This window comes from Barbus barbus (assembly GCF_936440315.1).
Source record: "Barbus barbus genome assembly, chromosome: 5".
In the NCBI taxonomy this organism is placed as follows: domain Eukaryota; kingdom Metazoa; phylum Chordata; class Actinopteri; order Cypriniformes; family Cyprinidae; genus Barbus; species Barbus barbus.
The window spans coordinates 36,250,294-36,274,237 of record NC_136733.1 but is presented as its reverse complement, the minus strand read 5'-3'; the positions used below and the strand labels follow the sequence as shown (position 1 = coordinate 36,274,237).

Here is a 23,944-nt window from a genome sequence, read left to right as displayed (position 1 = left end):
TATGGCATTTTCCTGATCACACCATTCGCTAGCACACACCTACAATCAGATCAAAATGGAAACATAGCAACCAAGCAAGTTTAACATATAAAATTATAATATACTGAGCCAATAAACCAACTTAGCATAATTTAACAAGTCCAAGTGTCTGTTGTACCTTATCCTGCTCAGCCTGAAGGTGACAAGTCTGGCTGTGTTGCTGCTCCATATACTTGCACTCATAGAGTAAACCAAGATTTAGAAGCATTTTTATTTTATTTTTTGCCTTTAAAATGAAACCATACAACGTTGGATCTCACCTGAAAGAAAGCCTTGAATAGTGTTTAAGTCTGCTTCTGGAGGCACTGCTTCCTGTTTCTGAGCGTCATCAGGCTAATACGACACTACAACAAAATCCAGTACATGAAAGCAAAGATCCGGTCAGCTCTAATATTATAGGAAGAATGAACTAATATTGATTAGGTGCTTATTTGTGATTGATTTTACACAAATAAGATGGAGAACTGCAGGGCATCGGTGCAGGTTTTGGGGAGAGGGAATGTGAAGGAGAGGGATCACAAATCAATCCACTGGTATCTTGCACAGAGAGACATAATAGGATTTATTGTTATGCCTTTACTTCACAGGCCATTCAGGAAACAATTCTGAGATTTAAACAGCATTACAAAAAAAGGGAAGCGTGGGTTGACCCATCTTGGCTATACATGAGATTAGCTTGGATTTGGAAGCACATGAACTCTACAAAAAATAAATATATTTGGAGCTTCAGCATTTTAGCCCTTTCAGGCACATGGCATCTGTCTAAATGTTAAGGTAAATGTTACTCACCGTCAGGGATACAGATTCCACCTTCCTCTTAGGTGCTTGGACTCTGAATACAAATTATCAATAACTTGGATAAATTCATAAATATCATCTTACTGATGTGTGTCTTAAGTTAAAACACTTGTATAACAAAATCTTTACATTTAACCTTTACATGTGTATACCATTTAAAAAATATTTGCATTGATTTTCTTTGTCGTTTCTGTTATTTTTTTATCTAAGTGGTGTTAGATTATGCCTAAATCTAGAAAAATACCATTTGTCAATTGGACAAGACAAATAAACCATGTTTTGAGATCTCTCTCTCTCTCTCTCAGTAAAGCTTGTACAAAATCACAGGTTGAGCTTAATGAGACAATCAGACTATAATACAATAAACAGACACAAACACACAGCTTTGAAAGATTGTTTCAAAAATGTCAGAATATATTTATTGAAATATGAAATTTAAACTATTGTTTATGATGCATATAACAATATGTAATGTTGTAAAATTAACGTTTAACAAAAGGTAAACCAGCAAATAAATAATAGTTACTAATTTCTTACATGTATTACAAGACACAGAATCCATAGTTGAGTAGGTCTATTTCTTACCAATAAATGTTTATCTTGTGTGTGTCCATATGTAAAAATCATTGCAGTGATATTTTATATATGCAAAATTACATAGACATGTAGACGACATCAAGAAATGAAAAAAACATTACATACACAAACAAGTTTGATGAATAATCACCAAATCTAAACAGAATTTAAAATGATATTAAAGACTTGATATTTATTAAAATGTGTTAATGTGCAAATTTACAACATTGTACAAAGAACTAAGAAACCAATGCTTTGCAAATGTCACTATTTACATTACGGCATAAAAAAAAAAATTCTGTATTTCATTACAATTAACATCTAATATACAATAAAGAATCACATGAGCTTTTTTCAACCACAGGTTCACCATAATGCACATAATTGGGTACATTTTCACAATGCAAACAAATCAGCAAAACCTGTTGACAAACCTAATTGATCCGTTTGTTTGAACAAACAAAAGCCAAAGCGCATAAACATACAAGTTAAGAATCATTATTTAGTGTTAAGGCTTGTCAAAGACTGCAATCCAATGGAGTCCAGGCAACCCTTTTGAATGCTGTTGTAAACTCAAATGTCTTGACTGAACTGGTCAAAGATCAAGTCTAATTGACAATCATCTTTAAAGCTTGGCTTTGGGCGTCTGCTCCAGCAGGGTCTTCATGTCTAACAGCGAGTCCTCTAGTGCTTGGGCCATACGTGCAGCATTAGTGTCCTGGCAGCTGTTGAAAGCAGAGACTGCAAAGTTAATATGGGTATCCATGGGATTGTAGCACACACCATAACCGTCTGGTACCACCGGGCCGAAGCACATCACACAGTCGGTTTTTGCTGGCACCTAGGAGAGCGGAAAAATTAAAAAGTACAATTCAAGTTATGATTTTAGCAGATTTGAAGAGTCATTGTTGTCATCTGATCATCAGTTAATGGCACAGTGCATGCATTACTCTGCATGTAACATGCACCTAACCCTGGACCAGAGAGCTTTGACAGTACCTGGCTGGTGGAGAGGTTGAAGTGCAGTGCCACAGCATATGAGGTATCCATGAATATCTCTGGCAGGGCAGCCAGGTCCTCAATAGCCTGCAATTTCAGTCCAAGCAAATGTCTGTCGATGGCTTGACCTCGGATGGCCTGCACGTGCACACACAGGATGGAGAATAAGGGAAATATGAAATAATGACTGTTGCACGTACTCACTGTTGATCAGCTGAACATCACCAGCATGCATTTACTCACCATGTCTGTGTAAGCTCTGTGCGCTTTAACTGCTTTGTCGAGCAGAGCCACTTTCTCTGTGTTCTGTCGAACAAAATGAGATCGTTACATTTTCTTTCATGCTGCATCAAATGCAATTGGAAAATAATAAGATGGTTTTGATATTGACAATCAAAGAGACAAGCTCCATAGCAAAATATTTATAAAGCAGCCTATTTACAGTCATGATGTAAACTACAGTTCAAAGGTTTGGAGTTGGTAAGATTTGTAATGTTTTTGAAACAAGTCTCTTATAAGACTTCATTTATTTAATAAAAAAGTAAAAAGTACTTTTTTTTTTAAATAGCCATTTTTATTAAAATATTTTTAATTTATTCCTGTAATGGCAAACCTGAATTGTCAGCCACCATTACTTTTTTTTTTTTAACTCTTTAGTGTCACATGATCCTTCAGAAATCGTTCTAATGCACTGATTCGGTGCTCAAGATACAATTCTTATTACTATCAATGTTGAAACAGTTTTGCTGCTTAATATTTTTGTGGAAACACTGATAATGTTTCTCGGTATACTTATAGTTCAAAATAAAAGCAATAATTAGAAGTTTTTTTTTTTAATAAAATTGTATGCATCTTTACTGTCACTTTTAATCAATTTAATGCATCCATGCTGAAGTCAAATATTAATTTATTTCCAGTTTCCAATCAATATCGTACTGACCCACAAACTTAGGAACTGTAGTATAATGTGAATGTGGGTTCAACCAAAATGTCTACTAGAGGTGACCATACATGTTTGGCTGGGTCATCCATGGCCTTGACAAATTTAGCAGAGTCTATGGACGTTGAGCGTATAGTGTCAGTTCGGCCCAGTCTGAACATGCGGAGGGAAGCGCTCTCATAGGTAGGACAACAGCTCTTGTAAATCCTGAAACAGTGAGTATGTGAATCACCTGAATAAGCTAAACTAATCAATAACTTCCTAATAATAACAGAAGGATGTTACAGTTAAGAAATAAATACAGCAAACACCATTAATAGCAGTGCTGGTGAAGTTTACCTGTAGTACGCCAGCTGGAGAGCAACCTGAATAAAGGCATCAGGGCTCATCTTCTGCGACTTTGGGAAATCTTTGCCAAAATGGGAAAACACATTGACTTTCATGTCCAAGTCATGTACCATTCTGCAGAGGAGGAGAAGAGAAACCTTCAAACTTCAAACATTTAACATACTGCAATGTTGTTTGTCCAATAAAACAATCAATCTAAATGTTGGTAATAGAAAGACTGAGTGGAATGTCTTGATTTCTTACATGTTCATGTTTTGTTTGGCCTCCTCGATGTCCTTTTTGATCTCTGGCGTGATGTTGAATCGAAGCTTCTGTGGCATACGCAGCGGGACCATTGGGGTACGGACCATCTCTGATGACTTCCTATACAAATATGCGGTAAATCTTATCTGCATTAGCCATACTTACAATCTAGCTATGGGAAAAGAGCTTTTCCACATTTAATCACTGTTAATCTTACATGTATTCCACCACATGGTCGATCAGTGACACGATGGGAGGGCCCTCAGCGGGGGCGTGTTCATAGATCAGCCCACACGTCCCGTCCTCTCCAATAATAAACTAAAGACCATATTAATCATCATGACAGTATCAGGATCTTCATACATTTTATGTGTCAACATCAGTGATTTGGGCTTAATTTCTCAGTTGTGTGAGTTCACACACATCAACTCTTGGGTCTCTAACCTGCAATGTTTTGTCAAACCAGCGATTTCCGCTGTTCCACCTGCTTCCCCCTCCATGCAGCATCTGAACTCCAGCACGGGTGCGGTACATGTCCTCAGACGCACGCGGCATAGGAGCATCCAGACAGACTGTAAAGATACTCTTCTGAATGGCTCTCACAGACTCTTTGTTTGTTTTATCTGAAAGAGACACAAAATTATTTAAGAATCACCCTAAATTTAACCATAACCCTCCATTTATTTTCTTTAAATGAACTGAAAGCCTGTAGAACAGCATTTATTTAAAATACAAATCTTTAAAGGGTTCACGAAATGCCTTTTTATTATTTTGTACTGTTCTCTGAGGTTCTGAGGATTGGCTAATAGTTGTGTATGTTTGACAGCCTACATCCTTCACAGATGGACGCTGCTATGATTTAGGTTAAAAACACATAAATACTCAGAGTTCATCCACTCTTTCCTAATGCTGGGATCAGAAGAAAGGCAATGCAACGACTGTTTTTCCACAACTTGGCACTGCACAGCATCTAGTTGTCCTCAGATCTGCATAGACCTGCGTGTTCGACTCTCTTGTAAACACTATGCGTAAATCAGTGGGCGGGGCTAAATAGGCAGCGAAGTAGAAGCAGGCGTTGATCTTTTTCTGCGGAGATGGTGTTTAGCCACATTACATCGTAAAGTAGCACATTCCACAAGCTGATGTTTTGGCAGATTGGCTTCAATATAAGCTGTTTTTAGACTAACGAGAAAGTTGTGAGTTCTGAAACTTAAAGGATGTTTTTATAGTACAATGACCTCTTACATGTCAAGGGAATTTTGATTTCTCAGTTCATGACCCCTTTTATATTATATCTGTAAAATTAAATATGCCGGATCAATTTAATGCGCCCTGGCTGGACACAACTTCTTTCAAAAAATAAAAATTATAGTGATCCCAAACCTTTGAACTGTAGTATACATTATATTACATATTATATTATACATTTTCAAAGGTTTAGTTCCTAGCATTGAAAACAGTAATATGTCTAGCTAAAAATAAAGTGTTGGCAGTGCCCACCCTTAATAAGGTTGTTGTAAGCCTTGCCCCAGCTGTTGCGGTGGTTGGAGGTGAGGATGCCAATAGGCTCTTTATTGGTCTGTAAAGAGGAGTTCCAGATCTTCTCCAGCTGTATGTAGATCTGGTCTACAGTCAGTGGCGTGCCGTCACTGTTATACACATCCAGCACAAAGAACTGCATAATGAGAAAAAAAAACAAACAAACAATAAAACCAGTAAGCTGTATGGTACTAACATGGCATTAACAGATCACAGTCCTGGATGCAAGAAAATGTATTTAATGTCTTTTTTAATAAAATAAATGCAAAACATATTTTTTTATTATTTTGTACATTTTTCCCCAATTTACCTACCATTGGAAGTTACATTTGGAACAGGGACTGTTATATTTTGTAACACCGACTGACCTGAAAGTTGTGCACTACAGTGATATGTGTGGGGGGTCTCTTGTCCAAAGTGTAGTTGACCACGTTGTCCCTCTTTGTTCCAGGGATCCGGCAGGACGAGAGCACTTGATAGTACTGGTTCATACAGAGTGGCTTTCCACCCAGATACTCCACTGGCAATGTTTCACTAATCAAAAAGGAAAGACATTACATCTGACTGGACCATCTGAACTTGCTACACTTATAGTAATAGTCATGGTTTTCTAAACAAGAGGAATGAATGACTTATGACGGCACAGGAAAAGTAAGAAATGTCACTCACTTGTCAATCATGCTCTTGAAATCTAAAACTCCAGCAATTAGTTTTGCTGCATATCTGTGAGGAACAAATACTTTTACTTTTTTACAGTCATTTTAAACACGTTTAACATCAACATACTGCAAATGAATAATTCTACTGTAAATATAGGGAGCCTGCTGTGACTTGTATGACTTATGATATTGACAGAACACATCTTACTGCTGATCTGTGACCAGTTTTAGCAGTCATATGTGAAAGCTGTCGTTATAGTTAATGTGGGGAGACTGGCATTAGGCCAGCACTTTTCTGAGAGCAACAGTTTGTACTCTCTGAATTGCAAAGCTCAACTTTGCAAGAGAGGGTTAGTCTGTATAAAGTGTGGTAGCTGAAAATAACTGCCTCACTGCGTGTGGATTTAATTCATGTGAATGACCGTTGAGTAATATTTACAGTGTGTTAAATTTCCTGTAACTGGCAGTAGCAAACACCAAGGCCATGGTTTTGAGTCCCAGGGAGCACAAATACTAAATATAAAATGAACATGCAAAAAATAATCAGGTTTTTTTTTAACCTTTTTTTTAAAGCATATATTTAACAAATTGTTGTAAGGTTTATAGTTTAAACACAAAAACAAACAAAAAAATATTTGCCAATATGAACTAAATTTTTATAAATTTTATTATACTTATTATCTCAAGTTTGCTTGTCAATTTTTAGATAATTCACTGGATAATATGCATATAAAATATATTTATATGTTAAAATATAAATATTTTATATTTTTTAGTAATATATTAATAAATAAAATACAAAAATAGCATGAGTGACTTCAGGGTCATGAATATCTATAAATATATTCACGTTAAAATACAAATACATTTAATATTTTAAAGTAAAATATATCAATAAATACATAAAATACAAAAAGTGCATGCCTTTAATCAGTTTCATAATTATAATTATCTATGCATATACATGTATTTATATGCTAAAATATAAATATGTTAGAAATATAAAATATATATATTATATAAAATATATAAATAAAACATTTAAAAAAATTCATTGTATGACTTTAATCAGTTTCTATTAAAAACTTTTAGTTTTAGTTCTAAAAAACGATTATAGACCAACTAAATGACCCGTGTTAAAATTCATTGACTATTCCTATATGAATCCACACTGGTCTGACCTCATTTGGCCTTGACGGTCACTGAACTCCATTCGGGGAAGGACGACCCCTGGACTTGAATGGACGACAACAGGCATCCGGTAGTCTAGGTAGGCTGTTTGTAACCACCAGTCAGAGAGCTAGCAGTGGAAATGACAGAGAGACAATGAGACATAAGAAGAATCCCTTTAAAAGAGACACTAAGCATCACCTAACAAGTTTTTACCCAGTTCTCCATCTTCTTGGCTCGTTGTTCCAGGCCCTTCTGTAGTCTCTCTCCTACGCCGCCCGGCTTCTGAAACTCCTCCAGCAGCTGCCGGGTGTGATCCAGCTCCTCCGGGTCCACGATAGGTGTCAGGGCAGCCAGATAGCGTTCGCATGTTTGTTGCAGTGGTGGTACTGGAAGCTTAGGCAGACTCTCCTGGTGGGCAAAGTAGCGACCAGCGATCCGTGTCACTGACACTGGCTTTACCAGGCCGGAGGGTTTCAACATGCCAGCCTTGACCTGAAAACATAAAACCATAGAGACTAATAGATAATATAGAACTCTTTAGTTCTCAATGACTCACATGTTAATTGAACCCCTTTTTTTATATATATATCAGCTTCTCCTTAGTTAGTCCTAATAATTTACATAAGTGCACATTAACAAGCTAATACAGTCCAACATTTATAAATAACTGGAAATGTTATTTGTAATACTCACATATAAAACACATGAGTATGGCAAGCCGTTTTCACTTTTATTCCTTCTCAGGATATTAATTCTTGATATCAACAATTCAATTTTTACTAGTTAAAATGCAAATTCTTGATATCAGGAATTATATTTCTACTAGTAACAATGGCTATTTTTGATATCAGCAATTGCATTTCCACTAGTAATAATGCTAATTCTTGATATCAACAATTAAATGGTTGATATCAGAAATACATTTTCAGATATCAGAAATGAACATTGTCACTAGTGACAATTAAATTGTTGATATCAAAAATAGACATTGCGACTAGTAGAAATCTAATTCCTGATATCAAGAATTAGCATTTTAACAAGTGAAAACTGAATTGTTGATATCAAGAATTGATATCATGTGAAGAAATAAAAGTCAAAACGGCTTGCCATAGAGTCAGCACATGACTGGCAATAATGCAACATGTAATAAGATTCTGGCTCTGTCATAGAAAACTAAAATGCTATATTAGAGATCATTTAGACACTGACACGATGTGTTAGGTACCTCCTTTAAGTATTTAAGCAACTGTCAGTAAACATTGTTCCTATGATTGCCATGAACTGTATCGGCACTTCCTCCTGTCCTCAGCACTACCGCTAACCAGAAACAACATGAATGTCAGGCAGCTACTTGTTTATGTCAAATAAAAATTTCGACCACGTTTAAAAACCCGGCCATATGTATTGGTTACTCACCATCGTCCTGGCAAGAATCCCCAACATTACTGAAGTTCACTAAAACGCCCCAAACCAAGGCCTGAGAGGAGGGACAGAAAGGATCAGAGTCCGCTGAGAGAGAGCTGCAGAAATACCTTCACCTCTAGACGACGCTAGAGACACAAAAACACGCCGAGCCCAGCCCCGTCATTCTGCGTCTCAAAGCGATCATCTGATAGACATTTTACTGATGAAAAATAAATTTCAATCTATTCATTAACTCAATTCCACATTTATAAACCAAACTGCACTCCAAGGTCCACTAATGACTAATTGTCAATGACTAGACAGGTCACTGAAGGGCAATCTAGCCTATCTGGAGTGCATATAAATATGAATATTAAGCTTGATATGTTTATGTTGTATATCGTGACTGCTGTCGGAGTTCTGGAGTATTTTTTAAAATTTATTAGAGGTACAGAACGCCACACAGCAACTTTTCGGCATATGATATCAATCGAAAATCATAACAAAAAGTAAATATCAAGCTCCTAACAAGGTCTCCGCGCACTGAATGTTTTGTTTCCGGCATTAACGGATATGACGTTTTTGTGGGCGTTCCCAACAATGCTGACCAACTTGTACTTTCTTTTTCTTTTCTTTTTTATTATTAATATTTTGCAAGTAACATTTTTAGTTTAAAAACATACTCTACGTTACAAAGATATTTGTATTTTAACAATGTGTAAGAACAAACAACCTATTGCGAGGGATTGAAAGTATCAAACAAACATAAGATATATAAACCAACAAGATAAAATAAAGAAGATAAAGAACAATAACAAATATATAAAATCTAAATAATGAATACATAGATACAAATAAAAAAAACAACAATTTGTTTACTTTTCGTTTTGACGCAAGTAGCCGACCAAGTTGTACTAAAGTTTCCATTAACTCTGCTTGTACTTTTCTGTAAATGTATGCGAAATTGTACGCATAATATATGTACTTACTAAATAATAATGCATCACAAATAACAAACAAAATAATTTATAAAATAATTTATAATTAAATAAAAATCACTGATAATAATTACGTAGTTAAGAATACGTCATTTGATTGCTAAAATTTAAATTGTGAAATAAAAAACTTCATTTACATATTATAATGTTTATTGTTTATATAATGTACAATGTTTGTAAAATACATATAATTCTTCTTGTTAGTAAAAAAAAGTTACATTCGCTGATCAAGGTTTTTTTTTTTATATATATATTTTACGCGAAACTGCGGTTGAGAGTTGAAAGCTTGTGTTTTCATGTTCACACAGTAAACATGGCGGAGACCGAGCAGCCGTCAGGTAACTTACATTAATCAAACCCTCATTTATACACGGATAATTAAAAAGCGAAGATACCAGTTATATCTGCAGATTATATATATGATGTTGTTCAAAACCTGAAGGGGTGAAAGGGATGTGCATATGTGCAGGAAAAACGCTTAATTGTGCCGTGGCGCATTTATGGCTTATAACGCCTTTGCTGCGAACAAATGACCCAATATTATTATTCATTTGCAATATTAATGTACTTACAATGTTGTTAAACATATATTTTAGTGAGAGTGATGGACATAGCGGTTGAACACATTTAGTTTGAAACTACCTAAACTCTTTAGCATATGAAGTTGTAGCATGTTGATTAATTGCATATTTATTATGTATATAAATACATACAGATGCATGTATATATTTAAGAAAACATTTAAGTTTGTATATTAAATATATTTATATATAATATAAAATATGAATATATACATGTAAATATTTCAAAGCATTTGCTGTATGTGTGTCTTTATATATACATAATAAATATACACAGGACACACACAGATATTATGTAAACAACTTTTATGTTGGATGCGATTAATCGTTTAACAGCACTGATTATATTCTGATATGTTTATGTATAATGGGTTGTTGGAAAGTTTTTGATAAAAAAAGAAAGAAAAGAACAATACTCAGATAATTTACCATTGACGGTATATTCTGGAAACTAACTTTGCATATAAATAGGATGTGTTATTTTTGTTTAGAGAAGCAGGAAAATTTTATAGGTTCATATTTCCTGATCATAACCAACAGGTTTGGGTACACCCTCAGACTACCTTGTATATTATCGTTGTTTATAGAAATATATGTATAAAACAAATTAAAATTAAAGTCAGTTTGTATGCCAAAAAAAGTCAAACCACAGAATGTTGTGTTTAGACATTGTTACATTTTTATTTTGATATTTTTACTTTCTTTTATAACTTTTTATCAATTTATTTGTACCTCAGCTCTTAATAAACACACTGAAGTGTTGTTCATTGCCACACAAAGTCATGACGTGCACTTATCAACCCATAAGAAATACAAATTCTGCCACTGTGTAATTAAAATTTAATAGTTAATACGTTAGTTGAGATGTGTGAGACTACTATTTCTTTTTCAATCCTTTCTGTCAGATTACCATATAAATGCTTGGAATTAAAACCTTATGTTTTGATGATAATAGGTATTGGAATTTTTGGGGGTCTGGATAAATGATTGTTTTTGTACCTGACATGTCCTTCGAAAGTTTTTATAAATTATAACCAGTTTATTAAGTTACATGAAACATGAAAAAAATTGGAATTACAGAAACCACTTTTAAATAGTTGCTATCAGTTCTTATTAGTTTCATTATTAGTATTAATATAATTTTAATTTGATACTAAATTTGGAATGCGTCCATCATATTTTTTGTCTTTTGCATAGGCTCCTCCCCTGAGGATGACAAGCCTCCCAGTCCTGTCAGTTTCAGCTTCATGGTGCCAAAGAAGGAGATCAGCATGGTGCCTGATATGGGCAAATGGAAAAGATCACAGGTATGTTGTACAACCCACTTAAGAGCAGTTTATCTGCTACTTTGAGAGATGAAAAAAATAGCTCATTATCAGTCTCTTTTCTCAGCATCTCTGGAGTTTAAAGATAATAAGAGGAATCTCTATTGTTTGACACACTTTTTGTAGTGTGCCTAGTTGCAGCAGCAGCACCATTACATTTGAAAGAGACAGTCCTAAAAAATAAAAGTCATGAGAACTTCTGCATATATTACTCCTGTTAAAGGTGCACTCAGTGTTTTTCCTCATTTGAAATGTGTAAATACAGAAATGAACATTTCTGGCCTGTAAAGGGTTTTATTCTAGATTGAGGGCAGCCTTGTTGAAATTACACCAAATGACTTAAAATTTCAGTAAAACAAATCACAACTTTTTTTTTTTTTGCAAAGGCATAATAATAGTAATAAATAATAATTTTATTGTCAATTTTTTAATAAATATATATTACTTGGTAACATCTCCCTTAAAAGTCATTAAACCCTCTTTTGCTTGCATTTGAGCATGTTTCTGTTTTGTGTAAGTAGGCATATGCAGACTACATGGGATTCATTCTGACCCTGAATGAGGGTGTGAAGAGAAAGAAACTTACATGTGAATACCAGGTGTCTGAGGTGGGTCACTGTCCAGCTTTTCTCTATACTGCTGTATGTTGGTCTATATGTAACAGATGAAGTAATTGGTGCATATGTTTTGATCACAATAATGCACGTTCAAAAATCAGCTCATAGAAATGTGCTTCTTTGTTATTAGACAGTGGAGAGGTTGCTTGCTATGTTGGCAACATTAGATCTCTGGATCGATGAGACACCACCAGTCGACCAGCCTTCTCGCTTCGGCAATAAAGCTTACCGCGCATGGTATGCTAAACTAGACCAGGTGAGTGCCCGTATATGTATATGACCAGTGTTTACCTTTACGCTTCAAATTAATACTTTTAAATTTAAACTGAAAAAAGTATTTGAAATGAGAGAATTGGTTAAGGTGAATATTTTTTGATGGCAATGTGTCCTTTCTGTGCTGTTTGTATGAGATGAAATGATGTAACAGTGTTTTGTGTGTGTGCAGGAAGCAGAGGCTCTGGTCACAGCCATTCTGCCATTAGAGCGTCATGATGCTGCTCCAGAGATTGCTGTTTACCTGAAAGAGGCTGTGGGCAACTCCACCAGGATCGATTATGGCACAGGTCTGTGTGGGGAAACACAAGTATAAGTTTTTCTTATATGTATGTTTTTCCATAGTTGTCTTTAAAGAGAAATTATATCTTTTCACACTTTTATCTATCACTCATTAATAAATTCAACTGTCACATCAGAGAGAATAATAAAGACAAAATATGAACTAGTTTAGATTTTTAATTTTAAAACATCAGATATATAGACTCTTTTTACAGTCTGTGATGATGCATTTTCACAGTTATTAAGTTTTTCATTTTTAAAAAATTGTGCATGTACATTTATAAGACCATACTTTTAACTATACTAGTTAACACAGCTGCATGAGTTTTTCTAATCCAGCGGCTGAGGGAGTGATGGCAATTTTGACATCTTTCTTTCTTCTGACCAATGTAATTGATCTCTCAAATAGGGCTGCACGATATATCGTTTCAGCATCGATGTGTGTATCCTAGATAGTCACATCGCAGGATGTGCAATGTTTACTTATGTTATATTTATATTGATCATTTACGCACACTGGTGGTGGTTGAGGAGAGACCCATACATGTACAGCAATACACAATAAAGCGCTATAAATGCATCATTCATTCATTACGGCACAGGCTCGTGTCCTGTCGCACCGCCCTACGCCGCACTGGACACTGTGAACTTTGTGTCAGTAAGTCATAAATAGAACGCGGCATCAGTGTAATGTCGGGGATGTGTCGTGCTCGCCGCATCCACTGTAGACAGCATCACCGATTATGGGTTATTTTGTTGCGTCGCACCACACAGCTCCCGTCCGGTTTAGACACGGTTAGAGCCGCGCAGATGCACGTGAACACTGAATTCTGTTCATCTCAGCGTCTATTTGTGTCTGAAATGACACATACGCACGAAACTGTCAAAATGCATGTCTCTGCAGGTATCCTTGCTAACACGGTAGCTTGTGGCTCAGGTGAAGGTGAACTATCGAGAAAGTAAATGGATAGTATATTGGTTCACAGCAGTTTAATGTTCCTTAGGCCTTCTGTGTTGTGAATGTTAATCAGACAACAAAACACACAAAAATCACTTTTGTAGCTTTACAGATTTATTAGATTTAATTTATACAGTGAAGACTATGCAGTTTTGTTTTACATTTGATTGTTCGATTTCTGTACCTGAAAACCCAATCATTGATAATTGTTTTTCGAAATAGAGCTGTTAAGTCATCTGGTGATTTTTTTATTTTTTTTTTTATTTTATTTTTTTTTTTCATACTGCAATATATATATATCGCAGATTTTTTTTTCGCAAATGTGAGTTTTTCCCAAATATTGTGCAGCCATACTCCCAATATTTTTTTTCCTGTTTTGTAAAGTTATAGAGACTTTTTTTTTCTTTTGCTATTGTAACAAATGGGAAAATTTATATTAGCTGTAGATTCTGTTTACCACTAGACGTTTACCAAACTATGACATTCAGAGAACTCTGGAAATGTGAAAAGGGTCCATTATATACAAATATCAAAGTATGTATTTAATGTTGTTCTTCTAGATCAGGCTTTCTCAACCCTGGTCCTCGATTTTAGCTCTAACCCTAATCAAACACACCTGAACCAGCTAATTAAGCTGTTCAGGATTACTAGTAAGCTACAGGCAGGTGAGTTTGATCAAGGTTGGAGCAAAACTCTGCAGGACAGTGGCCCTCCAGGACCAGGGTTGAGAACCCCTGTTCTAGATAATCACTAGAGGGTGCTGTTGAAGCACAAAACATTTGGATGCTTTTCAGAGTTTAACATGATTCAGATACAGATTTTAAGGATTACAAATCTTAAGTACGCTAAACAGTTCTTGTTTCATATAAAGTCTGACATGATTCACACTGATAACACTGAAAGCATTCATGAGAGTCAATTATTTGTTAATTAAATTACATCACTCATGCTGTATATTTTTTGTGTGTAGCCAGCAGTGACGATGCAAATAGAAATGCCTTGCCATTATTTTGTGGCACAGTGCCATTTTATCTCATGACATCCAAGACTATAAGCTCACCAATCAGGTAAAATGCTGTGGTGCTGTAGGACTTCACCTATGTAGGAACCACTGGTTGTATTATTTAAAAAGAGGAAAGGAAAGGGAAGTGGTGTGTGGCCAAGTATGGTGATCCATACTCAGAATTTGTGCTCTGCATTTAACCCATCCAAGTGTACACACAGTAGAGGAGCAGTGGGCAGCCAATGCTGCGGCGCCCGGGAAGCAGTTGGGGGTTCGGTGCCTTGCTCAAGGGTCTCACCTCAGTCGTGGTATTGAGGGTGGAGAGAGTGTTGGTTATTCACTCCCCCCACCTACAATCCCTGCCGGACCCGAGACTCAAACCCACAACCTTTGGGTTACAAGTCCAACTCTCTATCCATTAGGCCAAGACTGCCCTAAGAAATAACATGTTTCTGTGTGCAGGTCATGAGGCGGCATTTGCTGCGTTCCTCTGCTGTCTTTGTAAGGTGGGAGCTCTGCGCATGGAGGACCAGCTGGCCATCATATTTAAAGTTTTTGACAAGTTAGTGCAATTTATTGCTTGACTTCTTATTTATTAATATTTTAAATCTGTAACTCCCAGCAAGTCTGCACTTTACTGCACACTAATGCATGGTTGTTGATGGTCTAAACCTGTGAAGAACTCATTAAGCATTATGATCTTATTGGTGTAGGTATCTGCGACTGATGCGCAAACTGCAGAAGACGTATAGGATGGAGCCGGCAGGAAGTCAGGGTGTGTGGGGTCTTGATGACTTTCAATTCCTTCCCTTCATATGGGGGAGCTCACAGCTTATAGGTAACGACTCCTCCTTTTGTTGCCCATTTTACTGATAATGTGTCCTGGCCTGGAGATGCCTCCTTTTTTTTGTCTTTAACAACAGCAAGCTCAACTTTTTGTTAGATCTAGACAGACTGTTATTTGATATTATTATATGCTATTATAATATATAGTTTACGTTTTAATATTTTATTTTTTGTCTTTTGTCATTTTTATGTGCATTTCTATTTAGCTTTAATTTTTGTTTCACTTTCAGTCATTTTAATACTTGTACTTCAGTTTCTGTAAATTACAAATTTCCATTTTAAGTTTCTATCTAATATTTACATTAAATTTCAGTCTTATTACAGTTTTTAATAGTATGCATTAAAATGTAAAAACACTACCTAGAGCTGGCTAAATTCGGGTTCATTGTTGTTTGCAGTGACTAACATGGAGACACCTAGTGGTCACACTGTGTAACTGAAGTGTGTTTGTTCATGTGTTGTGTGTAGACCACCCAACCCTGGAGCCCAGACACTTTGTGGAGGAGAAGGTTGTAAATGAGTACTACCAAGACTACGTGTTTCTGGAGTGCATTAAATTCATCAATGAGGTGTGTGTCATCTGGAGTCTGCTAGTGGAAGGAGCATTTTTCCTTTCGTTTTCATTTTGTTCATATAGTTTAAAATTCTCTCTCTCTCAAGGAGGTTGTGTTTGGACTCCACTCACATGAGTCATTTCCTTCCTTCCCTGCACGTTGTTGTGAATCCCTCCTAAGGCCCCCTAGGGCCCACCCCTCCTTTCTCTTTCCTCTGTCTCTCTCTCTCTCTCCTCCCTCTCCTTCTCTACATTCCTCTTTGTGGGGCTAGTAGTTCTCTGGAAAGTCTGGCTTGATGAGAGCTGTGTGTGTGTGTGTGTGTGTGTGTGTGTGTGTGTGTGTGTGTGTGTGTGTGGAGTAAAGCCACACAGCACTGCCATTCATAAAGTGCTCTTTCTCAAGGGCAACCTTCAAGCCCCTCTCTCTCATAAACTCTCATGAATAGACTTCATAGTACAGTGAATTGATGATAACTGTCAAATTACCAATACTACAGAAGAGTTAATAATCTTTTGATAATATTGTAATATATATATTTGTTTTACTTCACACACATATACTACTAATCAAATGTTTGGGGTTAGTAATATAAAAAAAAAAAAAGTGAATACTTTTATTCAGCAAGGATCCAATAGATGCAAAACTGTCAGTTAAGACATTTATAATGTTAATGTTATTTTAAATACATTTTGTTCTTTTGAAATTGCTATCCATCAAAACATCTTGAAAAAAACATGCATCACCGTTTCAGCATGCTAAAATTATTATTTCTGAAGGGTCATGTGACACTTAACAAAGACTACTGAAAATTCAGCTTTGCAATCACAGGGCTAAATTATATTTCAAAATATATTAAAATATAAAACGGCTATTTTAAATTTGAGTAATATTTCACAAAATTTACCATTTTACTGTATTTTTGATCAAATTAATGCAGCTTGGGTGAACATAAGAAATTTCTTTCAAAAATATGGAAAAAAAAAATCTCTTCCACCACAAACTTTTGATCCGCAGTGTATTTTGATTTCCTCCACAATCAGAAACATAATTTTTTGTATAAACTCTATGAACTGATTTTCAGTAACTTTATAATGTTTGTTTTAGTTTAGTTGTGTTGCCACTATTTTGCTAATAGTAGTGCTAAATTCTGTCCGTTTGTTTTTTTGTTTATTTTCTAGTAACCTTTGTTTCAACAATTAATTTGAGGAACCCTTTTCATAACGATTGTTATATTGGTATTTGACAGATCTGTTCTGTGGTCAGCACAAACACAAGAATTTATTCCTTCTCCGAATAAAATCAAATTTTATCATAGCAACTTTCCACCACAAGTGAAATATCTTATTCAAAGTAGAAATGTTAGGTTTCAAATTGCTCCATTAAATCCTGCTTTAATGCTGATTGCACTGTATATCTTAAGTTTACTATCATCTTCTTAATCACTACGTATTTTTCCTCTTTTAGATGAAAACAGGCCCTTTTGCCGAACACTCAAATCAGCTTTGGAACATCAGCGCTGTTCCTTCTTGGTCTAAAGTCAATCAAGGTCTCATACGAATGTATAAAGCGGAAGTAAGTATCATGGTATTGTAAACACTTTTAAATGTCAGGAGTAAACTTGGTGTGATAGGGACTCCTTATATAGAGTGTGTAAATGTTACATTGGTAGTTAGTACACCAAGTCCTGTTTTATCACAACTGAAAAGAAATATCCGAATAAACATTGTATTCAGAAAGCAGAATTGCAGGCTACCCACTCACACAGTCTACATGTGACATTAATATATGCGTCATTACAAATGGCAAGCCATGGATTCAGTTTGTCAAGTTTTAAGACCAGAGCTGAAAGAGTTAATTGAGCAAGCATGTGTGTTCGAGGGGAAGAACCGAGTGCCCCACCCCCTCCTCCAAAGCCCACATCCTGTGTTGTTGAGAAGAGGCTGTGCTCCCTCCCCCTTCTCTCCGCTCTGCTCTGAGTCTGTCTGCAAATTCCCCTCCTCCTTCCCTCTCTCTCTCTCGCCCTGTCTGTCTTTCCCCACCCCCATATATATCACACTCTCGTTCTCTCTTTGACTCTGTCAGCCAGGGACTCATGACTGTTACTGATGTCTTTCAACTTAAATAGTTAAAGAGATGTTTTTTTTTCTGAGTATGAAAACTATTCATATGGATGTTATACAGTGCTGTATAACAGTGTTATACATTTACTGTTCCAATGTATAAGTATTGGAACAGTAAAGACAAAATTGCTCTGTTGGCTGTGGGGTCGAGACATTTGCAAATATAATTAAAAGATGAATATGAGACAAAACTACAGAATGTCACATTTTATTATTAGTCGTTTCAACACATATATGTTTTACCAAATAAAAAGAACAGCACTTTTAGAGTTCATCCCACTCATTGATGCGAGCATAAGTATTGGGACAGTTGAACATAAGGCAGATATAAAAGATTAAAAGCTATTATTTAGTTGCAGATCCCTTGCGCACAATCACAGCAGTGAGTCTGTGACCCATAGACATCACCAGACTCTTGGTCTCATCCTTTGAAATGCTTTTCCCAGCCTTTAATGCAGCCAATTCCACTTGTTGCTTGTTTTGGGGAGTTTCTGCCTTTACTCTCCTCTCTAGCTGGTGAAATTCATGTTCAATCAGATTTATATCTGGAGATTGACATGGGCAATCTAAGACTTTCCATTTCTTTGCCCTTATAAATTCCTTGACTGAACTGGCAGGGTGTTTTGGGTCATTGTCCTGATGCAATATGAAGCACTTCCCAAAGAATCTGGTGGCATTTTCTTGAATATTGGTAGGCAAGATGGTTTTGTACCCTTCCAAATTCATTCTGCTACTGTCATCATACATTAAGTCATCAGTAAAGTTGAGAGGGCCTGTTCCAGAGGCAGCCATGCATGCTCATGCCATGACACCACCTCCACCATGCTTTACAGATGAGGCTGTATGCTTGGAATCATTGCAGTTCCCTTTTTTTCTCCACATTTTTGCTTTCCCATCACTTAGATAAAGGTTCATCTTTGTCTCATCGGTCCATAAACACAGTTCCAAAACTCTTCCGGCTCACCTTTGTGCTTTTTTGCAAACTCTAATCTTGCCTTTCTATTTTTGGTGCTGGTCAGAGGTTTGCATCTTGCTGTGTAGCATCTGTAATTCTGTGTCAAAGTCTCCTGAGGACAGTAGATTGTCAGAGCATCACCCCAGCTTTCTGGAAGTTGTTGGTGATTTTACAGACATGTCTTTTAGGATTAATTTTCACAGCTTTTATGATTTGTCTGTCATCAACTACTGTTGTTTTCTCAGCCGATCAGGTCGTTGTTGGTTGCTGGTGTCGCTGGTGGTTTCCAAACTCTTGATTTCTCCATGCCCTTTGTTTTTGCTAGAGCTCTAACTGACTTCCTCTTTTCTTTTAGCATCCAAATTGCTTGCTTTTCTCTCAAAGTCAGCTCCATCATCTTCATCCTGATTTGTGTGTGCCATCATCGAATGCAAGATTCAGAATGCATAAGTAATGGATATAACTGATACGACACATTCCCTGCTTTTAATATCTGAAGAATTAATGCAACAGGACACAGCTGATCACTTAGAAAGACCTGTGAGGCAACTGCTCCAATACTTATGCTCACATCAGATAGAGGGATGAAACTCTAAAAGTGCAGAACTTCTTAGCTGGTAAAACATCTATGTGTTGAATCATCCAATAATAAAATGTGACATTCTGTAGTTTTGTCTCATATTCATCTTTTAATCATATTTGTAAATGTCTTGACTCCACAGTGAACAGAGCAATTTTGTCTTTACTGTTCCAATACTTTTGGAGGGCACTGTATATATGAAAGGTTTTAATTCTGTATCTGATCGACATTTCAGTGTGCTTTTGTCTCAGTTTTACTTCTTTTCTACATTGAAATACATACTGAGAGGCCCTTGCTTCGCATCTCCATTGGCCTTATGTGTAGTTTGAGGATCCTATACACTTCAAGAGCTTTCCACAGACTTATTCAGCAAGGATGCATTAAATTGATCAGAGGCGACAGTGGAGACATTTAAAGCGTTCCAAAAGATTTCTATTTCAAATAAATGCTGTTCTGTTTATCAAAAAATCCTTCCGTGAAAATATTAAGCAGAACTACTGTTTTCAACATTGATAATAATAAGAAATCTTTCTTAAACACCAGGGCTGTTTCCCAAAAGCATCGTAAGCTTAAGTACATCATAGACCCATTGAAACCAATGGAGCTACGATCAATTTAGGCTTACGATGCTTTTTGGAAACGCTGCCCAGATCAGTGTATTACACTGTGTCCTAACTACACGCTGCGACACGAATATCATTGAATATCATTCTGCTTGACATTTATAAAGCAAAAATAGATAGTTTACCTCATATCTTGAAAATGAAACTGTGAACTCAATGCGAACTATCAAGCATATTCCATAACAAATATGAGAAAAGGTTTAATATTTATGAATTAGATTGTAAACTTATCCATTTCGTTGTGAGTGCAGTGCGCTTCCAGAGAAAGCCCGCCCACACACGCTTTTGATTGGCTGTGACAAACACTCAGATCGTTTGTCGCTGGAATCTTGTCGTATTGAGCGTAGTTAGGAAACGGCGTTAGAATAATTTCTGAAGGATCATGTGACACTGAAGACTGAAGTAATGGCTGCTAAAAAAATTCAGCTTTGCCATCACAGGAATAAATTACATTTTATAATACTTTAAAATAAAAAAGGTGTTTAAATAATATTTCACAATAATGCCGTTTTAGATCAAATAATTGCAGCTTTACTGAGTTTACGAGACTTCTTTCAAAAACATTAAAAATAATCATTCTGACCCCAAACTTTTGAACAGTAGTACATATCCTCTGTATATAGTCTTATTCTATTTGGAGACCTTAGCATTAGACATTTTCTTGCTGTAAAGTTGACTGATACTAGCAACGTCTTTCTCTGTCATCCTCTCACAGTGTCTAGAAAAATTCCCCGTCATCCAGCATTTCAAGTTCGGCAGCCTGCTCTCCATCCAGCCAGTCAAACCATGAGAGACAAGAAAAAGAATTTGCATCTCATCAGAGAGCACAACCAAAAGTTCAACTTCGGATGAAACCGCTTCAGTCCCAGTTAACAAACCTAAATATGCATTCTAATCACCAGAGATGCTGGGTCTTACTCCTGAAGATCTACTTTCCTGGAGAGTTCAGTCCCAAACCTGCTCTAATACATTCAACCCTAAAAGATTTCAGTGAACCTGAAGAACTAGATTATCAGGTTAAGGAGTATTTGAGTAGAGTTGAACTAAACTCAGCAGAACGGTAGATCTAAACAGCCCTGCTCTTCACAATCTAGTTCTGCATATGAAATCCCACCTCTGATAGTTTGTCTGTATGGTTTTATCTATTCCCTGCAAGCTGGAAGTTGAACTGCTACTTAGACACCTGCAGTGAGCTCTCTCAACGCAGTTATGCACATACGTTTTCATCTGGATTGGCATTTATATTTATTTATGTATATATAAAGAAAGAGCTTGTTGGTTTTGGTTGAATTAATTCTATTTCCTGTGTGCAAAGATCTGAAGCCAATGAACAATAATTGTGTGTGGGTGTTTGTGAGTTCATGGAGCATCAGTGTCTCAAAAGACACTTGTAGTGAACTTCTTGCTGTTCATTTATCAAAGATTGCTGAGGCATGTGTGTTGTGAATGGTTTTGATAAGTGTCATTTTTATCTGTGTAAGACATTAAGTTGTCAACCACTTTAGTTTTACATTTTTGGCTGTGCTTGTTTTTTTCATATTCACTTAACTGAAAATGAGATGAGTAAAATGCCAGTGTAGTTTCTAAATAGCCACATGGAGGGAAAACAATAGTCTTCCGTTTGCTAATTTAAAGCAATGAATTTGGATCCAGCGGTTTAGCATCATGCAACATTAGTAAAGTATATTTAATTTCTAAACTTCATTCTGTGTAAATAAATGATTTCGGTTTGCTTCAGAACCACCACAGAGAACAGGGTACAGCCTGCATGTTAACATTACTGGAAAATTGGTGAAAAGCTTGTGTTACTCTTTTTACCATCCTTACATCTGATTTACCATCCAATACATCTGTGAACACTTTTACGTCAGCAGAAATATTTATCCTTCACAGAGTAAATTTTCATCTGCACCGTGTTTTCAAGAATCCAGGCTTTTTGTTTTACATGGGTTAATATGGGACTAACAGACCTGGCCTTTCCTAAATGCTTTGTATGCCATTTGCACCAATGATCTACTTAGGATTACAGTGCTTTTGGGAATCATGGCCCTGGGTGTTACATGTAACAAGATCATTCCTATAGTTGAATGCCAGCTGCAAACAATGCTTTAAATGAAGATATATAATATGGGGGAAGTCGTGGCCTAATGGTTAGAGAGTCGGACTCGTAATCGAAAGGTTGCGAGTTCGAGCCCCCGGCCGGCAGGAATTGTAGGTGGGGGGAGGGAATGTCCAGCGCTCTCTCCACCCTCAATACCACGACTGAGGTGCCCTTGAGCAAGGCACCGAACCCCCAATTGCTCCCCGGGCGCTGCAGCATGGCTGCCCACTGCTCCGGGTGTGTGTTCACGGTGTGTGTGTGTGTGTGTGCATTTGTTCACTACTCACTGCTGTGTGTGTGTGCACTTGGATGGGTTAAACGCAGAGCACCAATTTCGAGTATGGGTCACCATACTTGACAATACGTCACGACTTTACTTTACTTTACTTTTTAAGTTAAAATGACCTTATTGATTATTACGGCTAAGGATTTGCTTAAACCATTTGTTGCAATAGCTCCATATTTTTGTGTAGTCTCAGTTTCAAAATAATAACCATCATCAAAATCAGTGTCTTACAATTGGCTTTTTGGGTTTCCAGTATTTAATAAAAATGATAATTGTTTGATTGAATGGAACTATACTGAGTTAATAATGGGACATAACACTTATCTGCTTCCCAACCAACACAACTAAGTTTCAAGTTATTTAATTAATCACTAACACTGTGACTCTTCTAATTGTACAGAGGCCTACCAGGGTTAACAATTTGTGGTTTATTATTTGATTTATGATTTTGGGTAAAATCATAAATCATATGTACATTTAAACCTGAAATCATGATGGCAAAAAAGCTTTCCATAAGGTGACTTTAGTTCATGCAGGCCAGGCCAATTCACATTCTGTAGTTTCAGTCGAGTCATTTTCGGTGGTTGCCAAATTCAGCATCTGCCCAGTCACTGTAGTCCATCCAGCCGCCCCACTGCGAAACTCTGCACAGCTTGCTGAGTAATTGACTTTAACGCATGTCGAATTTACCCCCAACACCCATCCGCACCCCACCCCCCGTTTCTATTCAGATGCAGGCTCCACTGCTGAGTTCAACAGGCGCAGTTGAGATAAGATAAGATTAAAGTCGTGCCTTTTGTCTTCATTAACATTTGATGTTACCACTGAGCCCGTTTCACAAGGCTGCTCATTTTGGAAGGTGTAAACAGAAGGGTATTTAGTACATATATCACGTCCACCGACTAATGAAACGCGCGCTATCTATGTTGAATGTGCACGGATCCTTCTCCATCATGTAAAATGAGAAAATCTGCATTCAGCGTTTCCTGCGTTGGCCACGCGGAGGAGCTCGCCATACACCACAGACCCGGTTGCCCTGTCAAAAATTAAACGAATAGTCTTTTTATAAAATAGATTTGATAACACTAGCATAGACGCCATTCCCAAAAAATCAGCCTTTTCGG

General features: G+C 36.6%; 3 protein-coding genes across 4 annotated transcripts in view; 1 reads left to right on the top strand and 2 right to left on the bottom strand.

Moving 5' to 3' along the window:
- Positions 1-23,944, bottom strand: part of LOC306869969 (CCN family member 1-like) — a 1,026,947-nt gene that overhangs the window by 31,538 nt on the left and 971,465 nt on the right. The gene's annotated exons all lie outside the window — the stretch shown is intronic.
- Positions 1,225-9,284, bottom strand: LOC306870436 (carnitine O-acetyltransferase-like). 2 transcript variants are annotated; one of them, XM_079417709.1, is made up of 14 exons: positions 8,731-9,284; positions 7,528-7,806; positions 7,323-7,441; positions 6,152-6,205; positions 5,851-6,016; positions 5,444-5,618; positions 4,388-4,566; positions 4,161-4,261; positions 3,944-4,063; positions 3,692-3,814; positions 3,424-3,559; positions 2,656-2,718; positions 2,413-2,550; positions 1,225-2,254 (listed from the first exon to the last, which is right to left on the bottom strand). In XM_079417709.1, exons 1-14 carry the CDS (start codon positions 8,755-8,757, stop codon positions 2,039-2,041), a joined length of 1,896 nt encoding a protein of 631 aa, XP_079273835.1. In that variant the 5' UTR covers positions 8,758-9,284; the 3' UTR covers positions 1,225-2,038. The 2 variants fall into 2 exon arrangements, with proteins under 2 accessions (XP_079273835.1, XP_079273836.1); XM_079417710.1 differs by lacking the exon at positions 8,731-9,284 and adding an exon at positions 8,540-8,632.
- LOC306870286 (serine/threonine-protein phosphatase 2A activator-like) lies at positions 9,996-22,559 on the top strand. The gene is made up of 10 exons (XM_079417459.1): positions 9,996-10,054; positions 11,495-11,604; positions 12,144-12,230; positions 12,370-12,495; positions 12,685-12,802; positions 15,218-15,317; positions 15,469-15,593; positions 16,070-16,170; positions 17,620-17,727; positions 21,149-22,559. Exons 1-10 carry the CDS (start codon positions 10,030-10,032, stop codon positions 21,221-21,223), a joined length of 975 nt encoding a protein of 324 aa, XP_079273585.1. The 5' UTR covers positions 9,996-10,029; the 3' UTR covers positions 21,224-22,559.

Coding starts and splice junctions, on each gene's coding strand:
- LOC306870436 (XM_079417709.1), bottom strand. CDS start 8,757: ATGTTGGGGATTCTTGCCAGGACGATG. Junction 3,815..3,943: donor GCCAAACAAAACATGAACAT/GTAAGAAATCAA, acceptor CCTCCTCTGCAG/AATGGTACATGACTTGGACA. Junction 2,551..2,655: donor ACAGAGCTTACACAGACATG/GTGAGTAAATGC, acceptor GTGCACGTGCAG/GCCATCCGAGGTCAAGCCAT.
- LOC306870286 (XM_079417459.1), top strand. CDS start 10,030: ATGGCGGAGACCGAGCAGCCGTCAG. Junction 12,231..12,369: donor GTGAATACCAGGTGTCTGAG/GTGGGTCACTGT, acceptor CTTTGTTATTAG/ACAGTGGAGAGGTTGCTTGC. Junction 17,728..21,148: donor TACGAATGTATAAAGCGGAA/GTAAGTATCATG, acceptor ATCCTCTCACAG/TGTCTAGAAAAATTCCCCGT.